This window comes from Mugil cephalus, chromosome 20 (genome assembly GCF_022458985.1).
Source record: "Mugil cephalus isolate CIBA_MC_2020 chromosome 20, CIBA_Mcephalus_1.1, whole genome shotgun sequence".
Taxonomy (NCBI): Eukaryota; Metazoa; Chordata; class Actinopteri; order Mugiliformes; family Mugilidae; genus Mugil; species Mugil cephalus.
The window spans coordinates 5,870,810-5,887,847 of NC_061789.1; the positions used below are offsets into that span (position 1 = coordinate 5,870,810).

Here is a 17,038-nt window from a genome sequence, read left to right on the forward strand (position 1 = left end):
CCGGCCATCCGTCCCAAACTTGGCAAGATATTTCAGTCTGATCCCCAAATGTCAAGCTCATCGGTGGCGAGATATCTCAGTCTGGACCAAAGTGGTGGACTGAGCGACCAACTGGCGACCGACCGCCATCTCTAGAGCTACGCTAGGATGGTAACGAAAATGATGCAACAATGAAGTCAGTGTCACAGTCGCCAACTTTAAGCTGTCAACTTTTTTTCTTTTTGTTTTGCTGAAAATGACACCGTGTTGGCTTTTGGGTAGTAGCGGTTTCCTCCAGTTCTTAAATAAAGTGAGTGACAGAAGAGTCGCGTGGGCCGCCCGCCCGGCGTATTCCGTCGAGCCCGTCCGTCTTCTGAAGGGGGAAGTACAGTATGTCTCGAATTTGGCCCGAGCGGTGAACGGCTCCCGGTGGCCAAGCTGCAGCGGGGGGATAGCGGTCTGACGTTTCCCCCTGTCGTCGCTCGCGCCCATCTTCACGTTTGGGTTTCTGCTGCTCATCGAGAAGCAGGGGGGTTGTGCGGTGGGGGTGGGGGTTGTGCGGTGGGGAGCAGAAATGAGTCACCGCCGCCGCCGTTGTTGGCCGCCCCGCTTCTTGGCCTTACAGGATCTGGCACCGCGGAGCAGTGCGCCAACATTCACCAAGTCAAGCCTTGGAAACTACTCCGAGCCTCCAGGGAGGCAGCCTTTTGTTTGGTTTGACTCTAACAGGTCACATGAACACCCCCCCCCCTCTTCCTCCTCCTCCTCCTCCTCCTCCTTCTCCTCCTCCTCCTCCTCTTCCACTCCTCTGGGCACTGTCCCAGCCTTGCAAGCCTTTGGGCATTGTAACTTCTACCTTCTTAGTTACTCTCTCTCCTCTCTCTCTCTCTCCTTCTGTGTGTGCTCTTACAAATGCACACAATCCATCTATCTCCCCGTGAACCCTCCCACTAAATCCTTGGCAGCAGACAGTGACCACCCTCTTTTCTTTCCTGCCCCTTCTCAAATTCAAGATCAACTGGCTATGACATCATGTCTGGTTGCTGGGGGTAACGAGACGGCCGGGACGTGACTTCTATAAGGGGCCGAAACTCCGTCTCTCTCTGTCCCTGTAGTGTCGGTATCTCGTTTCTGTCCCCCCCCCCCACCCACCCAACAACCTCCGCCTGACTGCAGCACCCAACATTTACCACTAGAGGGCACACGAAGCCCACTGTTGGCAGAGCGAGGGTCTCTCCTCTCCTGCAGTCACCACGTACACACTTTTGATGAGGTCTTTGTCTTGTAAGCAGTCATTTTTCTCAGAGGATCATCAATCTTTTTTTTTTTCTTTTTTTTTTTTTTGAAGAGACACATGCAAACAGTTAACGCTGCGTGTTTTGGCTTTTGAAAACCATACTTCAGACCTCTTTTGTCCCGAACATCCGAGCTTTTTATTTTTTTTTATTTTTTTCTGGGGGTGAAGATACGCTTACGCTCCCAGAAGTGTCTGGGGCTGCTGGAGATAATTCATAGCACACAGTAATAACTCAACCCCTCGTTTCCAACTTAGTGGCAACAGCGGAAGAGTATGTCATGATTCAACACAAAATCCAATGGTTTTGGAGTAAAATACCTTGATATGGGATGTAGGGGAACCCCAGCTGCATTTATTATGTTACAGGAGCAGACTGATGTCCTGAAAGTGTCCAGGGTCCCCAAACATTTGGCCACGTATTAAAGTGAAACCGTATAATTGCTCTTTCCGGTGAGAAAAGAAACAACTCGCAGCTAAGGCCTGTTATTTAGCAGGGATAAAAATCTGGAGGATTGACGTTAGATCGAGGAGAACGGGAGGGGGTAAAACAAAAAAAAAAAAAAAAAAGCGTAACGAGCAGACGGGCAGAAAAAGTGAGAGAACGGAGGGCAGAGAAACAAGGGAGGGGATCAGCAGAGCAGTTTCAGATGGTTTCCATGTGTCGAGGAGCGGAGCTGAGCTGGCTCCAGGCGGGTGTGGTTGGACACTAATGAGAAAAGTACTGGTGGTAATGGAGGAGGCACATGAACGAGGCGCAGAGTGGCGAAGGGAAGGAAAGAAGAAAGCCAAAGAGGGAGAAAGTAAAAAGGGAGGAGAAGACGAATGTGAGGAGGGGGAATATGGAGGATTGCGTCAAAGATTTAAAAAAAAAAAAAAAAGGAGGCCGAAAGTGAAGCAGGGAAGGTAGAGGATTCATCGAGAATACGTAAGGTAGCGAAAAAGGCAACGAGGGAAGAAGAAGGCCTGCAGCCTGAGGGGTAGGCTCCATATGTGCCAAATAAACAGTTGAGCACATATGGTAAACCACACACGTACAGTAAAATACAGATGTACAAATGCACACATTGATGGCGCGCTGTGGGAGAGGTGGAGGAAACCCAGCAGCAGGTTTGAGGGGAGTGAGGGAACACGAAATATTTTGGCGCACATCCACACGGCTAATAAGTTTCCTGGGTTTGACCAGTAATCGCAGTCAAAACATACCGAGTTTCCTCCTCAATTTTCTAGACACACACACACTCACAGAGAAACACTACCACTGTACATATATATACATATATATATAGATCTCCCCCCTTTTCTCACCTGTGTCTGCTGCGGGATGTTCAGAAAGTTGTTGTCCCGTGATCCGATGCCGACAAACCTGTTGGGAGCTGTGGCGCCTGGCGTGGAGTATGCTAAAAAAAAAAACAGAAGAAGAACAAGGGAGGACGTCAGTGCGCGCAAAAATAGCTAGCGATGTCGCTTTCTGCACAATCTGACAGGAACACGATGGACATTTTGTATAAATAAACTTCACTTACTTGACGATGCTATAGTCAACACCCCCTTAGATTAGATTAGCATAAAAAATAACTAGCATAGCTCTATCGAAAAGCAGCAATGTGTCACTTCTAAAGTGTCTATTGATGCAAAAACCTAAATCTAAGTCAACAAGCTAAGATAAACCTTCTCCCTGATTCAGGTCATTAAGCTAAGTTAGGTTAACTGGCTGCAGCTTCTTATTTATAATGCAGACACGGGAGCGGTACCAGTCTTCTGACTGATCAGTCTTAGCTTAGCACAGAGATAAAGCCGGGTAGCACAGCACGATCTAAAAGCAGGAAAATATGTCACTCGTAAACCTCAATTTAAATTTAAGTTCAATTTGTTGTATCCGTATACAGAAACATAACTAAGTATAAAGAACATAATTATGCAAAATTAAGCTAACTGACTGTAGCTTCACAGATCATCTAGTCTTAGCTTAGCATTTTTTGCTTGTAAGCCAGCTAGCATGGAAATCTCCAAAACTACCAAACTTTAAAAAAAAAAAATAAATTAAGTTAAATGTTAAAATTATAAAATACATTAAAAGAGGGAAATTTGCAAATTGTATAAATTTCCCCGTGATTGAAGTTGTTATGCTAAGCTAAACTCACCTCACTGGCTTTAGCTTCATATTTATTGTGCAGTCATAGGAGTGGTGTCAATTGTTTCACCTTAGCTTACCATTACGATTAAACTAGCTAACATGGCAATGAAATTGTTTAATTTGTGCTGTCCACACAAAAGCTCAAGTATAAGGACGTCAAGACTTCTGAAAGTGGTTGCACGCTGTCGGGAATAGTTTAGCACTCAGTTCTGTCTAGTGAAAAAAATAGTGAACATGCTAAGCTAGCCGTTTCTCCTTCATTCAAACTGTTATGCGAAGCTAAGCTACCTGGTTGTATCTTCATATTTATCGTGCAGACACAGGAGTGGTGTTGATCTCCTCGACTACGTTTGGCTGTTGTTGCTTTAACATTAGCATAAATAGCATAACATAGCATAGCGTAAACCTAATGGAATGTTAAATGAATAAATGTCACTGGAAAAAAAAAGAAGAAAGAAAAGCCTAACACACATTTCTTCTTCATAAAGTACCACTATACATCAATGAGGTCACTAAAACCCCACGGAAAGAAAAAAGTTTGCCAAGATCTGGTATGCAAACTCAGATCTCCCTCAGTGATTAAATCCACACTCAGATGGAAATGATTGAGCACACCAGAACCCTGACACTGACGATCAGTCAGGGACATTTTAAAACCCACTGGCATCAATGTCTCTGACAAATTTAGGGCAGTTTGAGGCACCCTACGGACTCCAGAATTTGAATCTCACTGAGGGCTTCGGGGATGCAGTGCGCGAGACTTGTGGATATGTGAGTCTGTTTGTGTGGGGGAAAGGGAGGAAGGACGAGAAGGAGAGAGACAGGAAGGACATCCATGTGCGTCTAAGAATTGGAATAACATACATAAGACATAGAAGACTTTGAGACGCTGACTGGGGGTAAAACAAAAAGACTAAATTTGAAGGAGAGCTAAAGAACACACATAAAAAAAATAATAATAAAGTGCTCCATCCAGTGCCCCTCCTATCACAGGTGAGGAAGACTGACATCACTCCTTTATACCTTAAGTGCACAACTTCTTCTTCCTCTCTAGCAATGCACAAGCAAGAAAATTAAAATAAAAATCCACCAAGCACCGAGAATAAAACTATTCCACCAATGTCCCAATTTCAACTGGAGTGTTTTTTGGAGTCCATATAAATTAACTGCCCTAAATTTGTGCCCTTGACAGAGATCAGTCAATAATCGAAACCTTCTCGCAAGGTTTGCCGATGAGTCCGAGCGTGGGAGGAGAGGAGGATTTAGAAAGAGAACGAGTGGAGCGTGGCGATGCGGCCTCCACGCCAGACCACGCAAGAACTGGCTCAACCGCGTACGTGGAGCCGCCCAAACTCAAGGGGGCCTAGTACAGAACCATGAGGAGCGCCACAGACGCTGTTCTCCAAACCTCTGGTGGCCTCGACCTACTCTAACGTTCTCCACAGGTTATTGGCATCTAAAGGCTTCCAAGAGTTAAAGGGGAGTGGGGAGGTGGGTGGGTGGGGGGGTGAGATGTTGGATACACAAGTGATGGCACGTTGGAGGAAGAAGAACAATGACATGGGGTCTTTTTTCACTGGAGAGGGTTGGAGATTTCAGATTTTTTGATTTTTAATTGATTTTTTTTTCTTTTCTTTTTTTGGTTTTGAGAACGGTTCTCTGCGGGGTCACTTACACGGAGATGCGGGCGAGGAGAGTCCGCCGTCAGGGGGCGTGCTGTTGGGTTTAGAGTCGGGCATGGGGAGGGGCACTGGGCGGGCCACTGGGGGAGGTGGAGGCAGCAAGAAGGAGCCGGGCATTTTGCTCTGGCCGCTCCCGTTTGGCTGCAGACAACACAAACAGGGTCAGGAGGGCGACATGCGACAATCCGCAGACACGGAATGAAAACAGGACGCAGCTCGGGAGGCCGGGTCCAAAAAAATAAAAAAATATATAAAAAATTATCCATGACGGACGGAGGGGAAGAAGGGGGGAGCGATGGTGAAAGGAGGGGAGAGGAGGAAGGGGGGGTGGGGGGGGTGGGAAACAACAACCAAGGGAATGATGTATGTGGACAGCATCTTTCATGGAGGTGTGAAAAATAATAATCACCACAGGGTTTAATAAGAGCTGAGAGGTGAGAGGTTCCACGGAGGAAGAGGGGGGGAGTGTGGGGTGGTCCGTGTTGGGTGGTGGTGGTGGAGGAGGAAGAAGAAGTGAGCAAATTATTTGACGACGGGGAGGTGGAAGGTGGTGGTGGTGGTGGTGGTGGGAGGGGAGGGGGGGGGGTTCGTCCAGAAGATGGCAAGAAATCAAAACCATGGGAGGATACTTTTTCTACACAAGCACATCACCACCAACGATACCAGCACCAAACAACCAAACTCCAACTAAAATCAGCTAAGAGATGAAAACAGAAACACGATGACACAACACAGGACGGCGGGGGTATGCTTGACTCGAGTGTGCCGTGACTGATTCACGCTCGTGCGGATGGTTGTAAAAATTCTGAGGGGTTGGGTGGAGCAAAAAAATAAATAAATAAAATAAAAATAAGAAAGAAGAAGAGGAGCAGGAGGAGGAGGAGGAGGGGGTACGTCGGGGGTCTGAAACAGGAAACGGCAAATTGACAAATCGACAAGACAGCACAAAAATTTGCAGACCAACTGACTAAACAGACATCCACAGTGTGTTGCGTTTGTGTCGCAGCGAGTGTGTGGGTCGCTAATGTAGGTGGACACAAACCGCGAAGTAAGACTTTGGCATGCACTGTTACGCAGGACGTATTATTCAGATCTGAAGAACTAACTACGTTTATTCATGTGAAATACAGAAGCAAAAAGAGGACATGAGAGTTTAATAATGTAACTGAATACCTAAAACAGACATTTAACTATTCTTCCCCAACACAAAAATGTCTGGATGGTACGTTCCATTTAATTTAATGGTTTGCAGATTTAGGCAAAAGAGAAAAGTTTCAAATTCCGACTTAAAATGGTCAAAGTCAGGTTTAAACTTTAAGCTGAATTCAAGCTTGGACACACTGTCCTATTTTGGGACTTTTCTGTATTTAAAACCCCTTTTTTTCTCCTTGAATGCATAATCACCATTAAATATACACTAGGGCTGTCACGATATCAGATTTTCTCAATATCACACTAACGATACTATCGCGATATCAACAAAACTGTCGATAATAAGTGCAAAAAAATCCAGGAAATGCATCTTTAACTTCATTTTGGGAGTTGAATTACTCTCAAAAACAGAGGAAAACACACTGGATCATTTACACCATAGGGCTTCAACAGGCGACCCCTAGGTGATCCGCAGAGGTACTGCAGGGTGGGTCGCAAAATCTTTGGTTGATTAGACATTTTTTATACATTTATACATTATAATTTTCCCCCACAAATTTAAATTTCTATAAATGCACATTAACATGAACATTTTTTTATGCTATAGAGCTGATAAGCCTGATTCGCAAAAACAGGAGAGGACTTGAAAACACTCAGATAATTATAATTCACTTTTAAGGAGACATGCGGCACTGATAAGTTGTGTGCTTCTCATCAGGGTCGGACATCTCACTAATATGTGTGCCATCGGACAGCTTGATGATTTACTGTCCCTACTATATTTAGCTACGATTAAATTCTTTATCTGTAAATTACACAGCCACTTACAGTTGCACATGTTCGAAATAAAAAAAAACAATATTTGAACCTGTGTATTATTTGAATAGCTTAATATTGAATGCAAAATGATATTAATAATGTTTATTTATAAATAGCACTGGGAGTTTAATATGGAACACATATAGTAGGTAGGGGGTCCCTACTTAATCTCTCCATCAGTTTGGTGGTCCTTGGCCTGAATAGCATTTAAGACCCCTGATTTACATAATATTATCATATGCGCATTTTTAACATGATACCACGACAGCCCTACTGGTAAAATTTTACAATTTTACTTTGCTTCCATATTCGCCTTTTCCCACTGGTGTACTTTTTTACTAGAACAAGCCTTTAAGCTTGATTCTGTACTATGTCTTCATGTTTCCTGTGCACGTTTTTTTTTTTTTTAATCAAATCTCCTCCCCATCGGTGGCAACTCTTACCTGTCCGCCGGCCTGCCCCGAGCCGTCAGCACAGACAAACTGCACGAACTCCTTCAGGGGATCCTGTCCAGGGTGGTGGTGGTAGCGGATGGTTGGGTGGGTGAAGTAGGGGCTAGACTGCTGGATGATGGAGGGAGACGGGAAGTGCAGGGCCGAGGCTGAAGCACGGGGACTCCCTGCGGACACAGGTGTTCGTGTTAGAGGAACACAAAGCCGAGAAAGACGGCGAGAGAGAGAGAGAGAGAGAGAGTGAGAGCGGGAGAGGAAGACATGAATCGATGAATTTCTCACAGATGGGAGAGATGTATTAGACGGTTAATGAATGGCAGCGTGGATATCACAAGTGGAAACGGTAAAAGCCGTCTTCTGAATTCCAACAAAGGATGATTTCAAAGCATGTTTCATTATCACTCCATTGAACCTATAAAGCATAGGTCTTCAACAGCTCTGCAGCCCCTAGGTGGTCCATGAAGGTACTGCATGGGGGGGGGGGGTCACAAAATCTTTGTTTGATTAGACATTTTTATATATATATTTTTTTTAATTTTCCCCCACAAATTTAAATTTCTTTCAACACACATTCAGTCACATTTCTGTCAGCGATACAGGACCTGTCTCAACAGCAGAGTGCCGCACACCGGCTGAGACCTGTCAATCTTCCCATACACACTAGGCCCCGCCCCATATCGCTGCTGAACCAATCACAAGGCCGCATGTTACACGCTGATTCAGTCAGGTTCCACACAATTGGTCGAGAGCCTCTTCAGTCCCCAGGTGAAATATTAGCAGAAGAGAACAGTGCAGCTCACTCAAGTTAAGTCAATTATTTAACTATGTTTGAATAATGTAGCTATGTTTAGTTGTGTTACGTAGGTACTGTATGTTTCCAGCAGTTGCACAGCCACCCAACCGTTGCACATGTTTGAAACAAAAAGAATGAATATTTCAACCGTGTGTTATTTGAATAGCTTAATATTGAATGTAAAACTATAATGTTAATATATACTTATAAATAGCACTATAACACACAAAAAAAAACTCCACAAAACACTGAAGACCCCTGCTATAAAGCAAACACTCATGCATGTGCACACTCACAAAGACGACACACAACTGAAGCAGACACAGTCCGGACCATCGCACACCTCAGCGTGCGCAAATTCATTTTCATACACACGCTCCATTTTTGAAATCAGATCCAAAGAGCTTGTGAGCGAAACCACAAAAGAGATCACGTCCCGTCTTAAATTAGCCGCTTTTAATGCCTGCGCGCCCCTGCGTGCTGTTTTGAGGGTGTGATTCATTGGCGCTGATGCAACTTGGCATTCAGGCGGCAAAGCCGTTTCGTTACCTGACACATTTTTGTTTCTGTGACAGAACTAATCTCTGTGTACACTTTCATCAGAGTGGCTCCGTGCCGGCGAATATATATACGTGCGGAGATGCAAACCATATATTAGCGTTCTTGCGGCTGAAAAGATTACAAAGAGGGGTTTCTTTTTGAGACTCGGAACACAAGTGAATGCATGCGCGTGGTGCGAGGAGGAGCAGTTAGCTGAGCCCTTCCACACCAAACACAAAGCCTTCTCTGTGAGACCTATATCCATTACTGAATCTGCTTGATTTGTATTAAAAGGCTGTTCTCCTCTTAGCTGTGCCAGTCTGACACCCTCCCCGTCCCATCCAGGCCCCCCAGCTGCCCACGTTGGGTTGCCAACACTCTTTGCTGCTTGCATCTCATACATTGTGTGTATGTGTGTATTAGTGTACTTCGTGAGGGTGCCAACCCCGCTGCATTACCCCCCCTCTTCCCCCCCCAGATCTGTGCCTCTGAGCCCAGCAGCACCTTGCTCCCATGCCAGGATGCCTGCTCCCAAGTGAAGCTGTCTCCCTGCTCCTATAGTCCCATACTAATCCCATTAGAGACTGGGTGAAGGCCAAGCAAAAAGGAGTATGGGGGCGGGTTGGGGACGGGTTGTCAGGAGATGGTCGGGGGGACACAGGATAAGAGGGAATCCCCCCTCCCTATACTCCTCACCCTCTGGAGCAGTGATTCCCATCATGTTTTTTGGTCTCATGTACCTAGGGTTAAGGGTTACCTAGGGTTACCTAGGGTTAGGGTTACCCTGGTAACCCTTCATGGACATATCAGCGTTATTTAACAAATTATATTATACAGTTTATGGTTTTGTTCTGTATCCGAGTTCCTACATGGACGTGTTAATAGCTAGAGGCTCCAACAGTCTTAACATTTACTGTTATTATTGTTTTTGCAAATAATATCCATGTTTTTAGCAAATAACTTGACATTCCATCATTATTTTTGGTTAACATTACAGCATTTATCTTTTTAATTCCTAAGTACGTTTTAACAAATCACTTCAACCATTCCTGATCCATTATCCTTTAGCTAACCCTTTTGACATTTATCCATTATGCGTATCTGGTAATTTTCACATTATGTGCTATTTCTCTTCAACCATTTAACTATTATCTTTCGCTAACAATTTTAACATTTGCCCATTAGTTGCAGCTGATAAAACAACATACAAAAACATCATGCATTATTTTTAGCTGACAACCATTTATACTGTTAGCGTACCATTTTAGCATACTTATTTTTTTAGCTAATCTTTTCAACCATTTATCTATTACCCTACTTAGCCAACATTTCTGACATTTATTCTCTTTGTTTTATCTAACTCCTCAAACTATTTCCATTCCTTATAGCTCACCATTTTTATTTAGCTAATCTCTTCAACTTTTATCCATTACTGTTTGCTAACAAATTAGCAATTATCCATATTTTTGGCTTACATTTGTCCATTACTGTGATCTAACATTATTTTTTTTAGCTAATCTTTTTAACAACATGTTCATTACTTTCAGTTAACAGTTTTAACATCTATCCTTATTGTTTTAGCTAACCCATTCAGCTATACATCTGTCTTAACAATATCCCATGAGGTTTAGCTAACATAAATGTATCCATTAAAAGTACTCTCCATTTACTTCAAGATGTTTCCGATAACTTTCCACTTCTTATAGTTTTTTTTCATTAATTTCATCAGATTATTTCAACTGTATATACTTATAGTCAAACATTAGTTTGTGCATTATTGTATTCAGCCACTAGACATAGAGATTTAAGCTAACCGCTAATTACTCCTTAAGAAGTACACAATCCTTAAGATAAGTCTTCATTTATCACATTGTCACAAAATTAGTGTGGTGAAGTGAAATATTTTGTCATATTTAGTTAAAATCCCAAAAAGGTCAAGACCCACCACTCTGCTCGGCAGTGGGGTGAATGTGGCATCCAAACCAAACCCTTTGCACCATCGCTGCCACGAGCAGCTGGCCCCGGCATGTTCCTCAATCCCACTTTTCCAACCCCTAAATCCCCGTGGATCTTGTCTTTCACACAGAACAACAACAATGCTGATGATGTGGTAAGCACTTTCACGCTAGCGTGGCAACAAACCCGACGTGCACACCGTTACAGTTTGCGTAAAATGCAACAACTACGACGCGACTGTACAATTTACAACTGCCGGCCACAACGATTACGATACATTGCACACATGTGTGCACGTCGGCGCGAACACGTCCTGTATATATGCGTGTCCGTGGAGATTGGATATGCTGTAGTTACATCTCATAAGGCATAGGGTCTGTCAACAACCGCAGAGGAGGGTTTAATGACACGGTGGTCAACCTCATTGCCTCACATCTGCTCGCTGGCTTAAAAACCCTTTGATGTAGCCTCACTACAGAACTAAAGCACATGGGTAATTATCTTCAGTGAGCTCCTTCGCCGAGTGGATTTACAGACGTGCACTTTCCTAAAAAGAAGAGAAAGTCTGTCACTCGATCTGCGCCGCGGCGATAAAATTAAGAAAGTGATGATGATGTACATTGTGAGCCCCGTTTGGCTGCGATTGATATCTGTGCAGCTTGTTTAGGCCTGTGGAGAGTCAGCTGGTACAAACAGCAGCTCTGACTCCTTGACTCTGAACTCCTGCTGCTGCTGTCGTGAATGGAGATATTTGCTCAATCTGGGGTTCATGCCGTTACAAAAAAAAAAGTCCATAGGAATTTGAAAAGCAATTGAAAAGACAGGAGAGAAGATAAAGAGCAGCGAAATGCGAAAACCAGTCGGCCTACTTGAGTATTTGATGGGGTCGCATTACTTCCTCATTTTGTTCCAGAGTATTCCTCTTCTGGCTCAGTGTTTGCCATGTGGAGATCTAATCAAATAATCCCCGGTGAAGGTATCCCATGCTATCGGGTTTCACCTTACAACTAGATTTTGATTTTAAGACGAAGGCTGTAACATCCATTTAAACGTCCTGGTCGCTGCTTTATTGGTACATCTTCCCGCTGTCAGCGCTATTTTTCTTCAGTCGCGGTCCATAAATAATGGGGACTCACACGGTACCAATTAAAAGAGATTAGTCAACTGCTCTGAGCACACACCGATCAGCCATAACATTATGACCTCCAAAACAGCTGTGAATGTGGACATGGGCCTTCTGAGGAGTGTCCTGTGGCGTCTTTTATGGGTTGAAGGGAGTTGCCTCTGTGGATCATCCAACAGATACTTGGATCAGTTTGAGATCTGGGGAATTTGGAGGCCAGGTCAACACCTTGTGATGTTCTTCATGTGGTTTTGAATTGTTTCCTAAACTGTTTTTGTGGTTATGCCTGCTGGGAGTGGCTGCTGCCATTAAGGAGTGTCATTGCTATGGGGTGGGGGGTGCCTGGTCTGGTCTAGTTGGGTGCTACACGTCTAAGAAACATCCACAAGAATGAATGCCAGGTCCAAAAGTTTCCCAGCAGAGATGACTTCAATGTTATTCACTTCTCCTGTCGGTGGTTTTAATGTTGTGGCTGATCAGTGTCGGCTTCCAGTCATGGGGGGAAAACCCCAGAAATGGGTGTATCCGAAATGTCCCGTGACTGCACAGCGTCTTCCATGAATCCGCTGCCCCTCCCTTTAAACGTCCCGACTTTTTAAAAACCCAACTTTTCCAGTTTGCAGTCATTTTTGGGTTATTTTATTCACTGTGGAAAAATCTCAACATTCAACAACTGTGTTTGAGCAGCATTAACGCGTCAACCGAAATGTCACGTATAAAAGTGACGGAGTGCTTCTTAATTCGTACTGTGGATGTAGCCCATTCATTCACCTCAAAAGTTTTCCACCCTAAGATTCCCAAACGCAGTTCGGTCATCCCGTAAAAGACAAAATAATTAGGGAAAAAAAAGGTTTAAAAGCTGAATGTGTCGCTGGCAGCACGTTCGTGCACTTTGGATTACCGTGACTACGTCAACGTTCGCGCCATAGGAAAAAATCCAGCTGTTTCTGAAAGCTGAGATGTTGCGCTTTACAGTCAGTATGGTGTCGCTATGTTGAGGTTATTACACGAATAACTGCAAAATATTGAAAGTTGCAGGTTATTCTGGAGAAATGGGCAAAAGTCGTTTCTCGGAGGGTGTTTTTTTGGCTTATTTTTCATTAATGACGAGTGCGGTTAGTTTATAGTCGTTGGGTTGTTCGGTTTTTCCGCCGTCCGAGTGTCTTAAACATGAGAATCCAGGAGGGGGAATGAATCCTTGAATCAAGACAATGTTCATTAATTGTTCAAACACAGATGTGGTCACTCTGATAAAGCAAAAAAAGCCAAATATTCCAACCGTCCACCAACAGCTAGGCCCCCCAGAAAAGCCCCCAGCGCACACCCAGACACCACCAAGACTCCCTACAAGCTCCATCACCAGCATGGCCTGCACCCTACAAGGTCTCAGGAGGAGGAGGAGGAGGAGGAGGCAAAGGAGGAGGAGGAGGAGGAGGAGGCGAAGAGCTACAGAGCTACCTGCCAGCTTTTGATTCCCAGCCATTCTCCCAAAAAGACTCCCACCTCTAAACCACAGGGGGGGAGGGGTGGGGGCCCTGAAACAGTGGGGAGTAGTGGGTAGGAGGACATGGTGAGGAGGGTAAGGGAAGAGGAAGGTTTTTTTTTTTTTTTTTTGAGGAGGGGAGGTGGAGAGGAGGGGGTAGGGGGGGCGATCAGGGGGAATCTGGAGCTTGGGGGGGGTGGGGTGGTTGGTTGGTCTCACCTGGTCTCACTCCCGCCAGCATTGGCAGTGGGTGGTGGGTGAACGCCATGCGGGGGGACCTCGTCTGGGAGGACAGGGCGCTGAAATCGAATTTCCCCGGCTTCTTAAGAGAACCAGGCGACGAGAGTCCTGGCAAAAAAAGGGGATCAACAAGATGGCAGAACAGAGACGAGGTTTTAATCAAACATGGCTGCGTTTCTTACTTCGACCCTACTAATTAAAAAAAAAAAAAAAGAATAAATTGATCAGACTTTTTTTTTTTTTTTTTTTTTCCTTAAATTTGATTACAAGAATCAAATGATCATGACTGAATTGAAATCAATGGATTGATCATCGGCTGATTCATTCATTGATTTGTTTGATTGGCTTAACATACAGATGGGTTTCTCACAATCCGTCTGCCTGGCTAGGTTCGCGCTGTTTTGGGCTGTACCATTGGACGGGGGGGGGTAAGGGGGGAATAAGTCGAAAAGGCAAGGGGTGGGAGTTGAGGGCCGGGTCCGGTGAAGAGGCCATGTTTGGAAGCAGCAGGGGGGGTTCAGAGTAAAGGGAGGAGGCCGGGGAGGTGCAGCTGGGAAAATGCAATCCAACTACGGTCGCCATCGTACGGCTAACTTTTACCCAAACACACACACACACACATACGCACAAGAAAAAATGTTCAGACCCAAACTACCTGACTAATCCCAAACCACAGCAGCAGCCACAGAAGGAGCCGCTGGATGGAACAACCACCATCCAACCAGCCGCCACTTTACAATGAATGGGATCCTGGACGGCCTCATATCTGGGGCAGACTGTGTTTTCAATCCGGTGCCAGCATGAGCTGCGCGACTACATATAGCCATGCCAAAAAAAAAAAAAAAAATACACATCAATGGATCCTCTGATGTATTGGCCTTCTGCGTATCTGAAAGGTATTTTATGTTGCTGCCTTAAGACATATAGTATTTCATAAAGAAGTGCTTGAACTCGCGCACACACATACACACAAGCTGCTCGGGCTGGGTGGCAAGCACTGGGCAAGCCGCCAGTTTGGAGGCTGGATGGGAGAGCTGGGAGAAAGATGGAAGAAGTTAAGCGGGAGAAGACGAGCGGTGACGGTATGGCTGACACACATAGACAAAAACGTATTAAAGAGCGCCCCCCCCCCCCTTCCCTCCTACAACCCCGCGTCTATAAATGTCGGCTGAGGCTAAAGGTCTGCATGAAATATCCCTCAGTTTGGTAAAAACGGGCGCACTAAGTACAGGCCCGGCTCACCAGCGGACCAGAAACATGGCCAAAAGTGTGAGAGCTACAGATAAAAGAGGCTCTCTTCTGTGATCAAGGCCCCGTGCGGTGGGCGCTGAGGGAATTTATTTTGATGTATGGTAATCCAAAGGCACAATTTAGACTTTCAGGGTTTGGGGAGCCGCGCCAAATGGTGTATCTGACCTCTGCCGGGGACCGCAATGTTGAATATACGCTGAAATAAAACTCTGGAAAGGAGGGGGGGTGGGGGGTGAAAAAATCCATAAAACAGAGAATAATGAGGAAGTGAAAGTATAGAAAAGTACATCAGCGTGGACGCACAGACCTCATTACTCTTTCTGTGGAACATGCTGAGCTCATGTTTGGTTTGCTGCAGATTCGGTTGGAAGGATGCAGGGATAAACAACCCCGGCGAGCGAGAGGCCCGTAAACTAGTAAACGACACAATATTCACACATATAAAACAAACACACTCAAATAAAGACGTGGGTAATTTCAACATGGCCCAGAGAGATGTGGAAATAGATTTTACGAGCTAAGCATATAAAGTCTAACAGAGCATTTTTTTTTTTTTTTTTTTTTTAAACGCTACACTGGGAAATGTTTTATCACTATTTACCCACATGCTCATGGGCACCATGGGTGCAGCTGTGCTTGTGTGGGCACCGATAAGTATAGGAGAAGGTGGGCGCCGGCGCTTATGTGACTCCACATGTAGGTGGGAGGAGCGGAAACAGTAAGATATGTTTTATTTACTGGGAGATTTATGGGAAAAATGAACGCGTAAAGAGAAAAATAAGACGTCATCCATCTGTTGGTGCGGCCGCTTGTTAACATATTACAACCGGTTTGTAAAGTACACAGCGATGTTCACATACTTCTGGATCTTTTAAATGTTTGAAAATCATTCATTGCACAGAAATAGAAATGCGGGCTCAATGTAAAGTGGAACTCCATGGATTCATTCAGAGGAACTGAGCTCACATTGGTGCGTTCCATTTGTTCTTGGAAAATCGTAAGTTTCAGGTAAGAATTTTCAACTGGAGCGCCGCCCTTAGTAGTATTTCCTACTCAGAAGGTCGGAGAATTCTCACTAACTACGAGTTGAGTTACCAAGATGGCCGCCCCGTGTGTAAACAGTAATTAAGAGCTCCTGTAATATTCTGCCTATTAGCACTTCTGATTAGTTTTTGTTGCATTAAATAGGTTATTTTTCTACATTAAATGCTGTTATAATGTAATTTAAGTTTTTCATGTGTTATATGGGAAGTACAAGCCCATGTTGCACTAACGATGGCTAAAAACCATAGCCTGGTAAAACCAAAACACCATTGTGGCAAACTGTGATTAATAGTGTTTTTTTTTCTACAATTAAAACTTTTGAATTTTTTTTTTTTTTAGAAATTTCTGCCTGGTGTGGTTTTGTAGATTCCATCACTGTAAATAATTGTAGTACAAAACTCACGAGTCGTTTCAGGTTATTTGTTCGATTTACAATTTGCGTAACTTAACTTAGCCTAAATTTAGTTTAACAATATAGTAATAATATAGGTTCATAGTAAGACTTTTTTTAAATACTTTAATCGTACTTTGTACTCAAAAAATGTAAATAACGAACACACCAAGTTTCAACTAAGTTATATTCGGACAAGACAAGAGCTTTCGTGGACGCGGCGTTTTCCGACTTCTCATCTCCGACTTCCGACCTCCGAGGTAAATGGAACGCGGAATATATTCTGCAGACCGGGGGTGTCCATTTCTGATGATGTCATTGTGATGTCATCAGTGGGGTATTAAAAAAATAGGCGATGTGAAGGAGATCAACTGACTGTATGCTAACATGGACCAATCCATCATGATTTCACTCACGGAGCATTTTTTGAAGCTCAGCGTGGTGACTCCGGCTGTCGCCATCTTGCCACCGGTTGATATAATACAATAATATAATATAACAGGGGACATATAAATAGCTAATTAGCTATAAAGGCATGTGAACATTTATTTCTGCTGCAAACTTGCAGACATTTTAATGTGACTTTGGTAGCCAGCCTCTAGTGGCCATTTGAGGAACTGCAGTTTTAGACACTTCAGTGTTAGCTTAATTTTTTTTTAAAGTTGGCACTCGTGGAAATCACATGATAAAAATGTGACTGCG

At 44.2% G+C, this 17,038-nt stretch overlaps 1 protein-coding gene across 16 annotated transcripts in view; it reads right to left on the minus strand.

The window, feature by feature from the left end:
• The window catches only part of nfixb (nuclear factor I/Xb), a 146,049-nt gene that overhangs the window by 8,550 nt on the left and 120,461 nt on the right, over window positions 1-17,038 (minus strand). For 10 of the 16 annotated variants that reach the window (XM_047570986.1, XM_047570983.1, XM_047570980.1 and 7 more), the window contains 4 exons: window positions 13,630-13,758; window positions 7,507-7,682; window positions 5,086-5,233; window positions 2,582-2,673 (listed from right to left, as the gene is read on the minus strand). In XM_047570986.1, the coding sequence (XP_047426942.1) occupies window positions 2,582-2,673; window positions 5,086-5,233; window positions 7,507-7,682; window positions 13,630-13,758 (545 nt within the window). The remainder of the gene's footprint in view (window positions 1-2,581; window positions 2,674-5,085; window positions 5,234-7,506; window positions 7,683-13,629; window positions 13,759-17,038) is intronic. The other 6 variants (XM_047570994.1, XM_047570990.1, XM_047570992.1 and 3 more) reach the window with 3 other exon arrangements.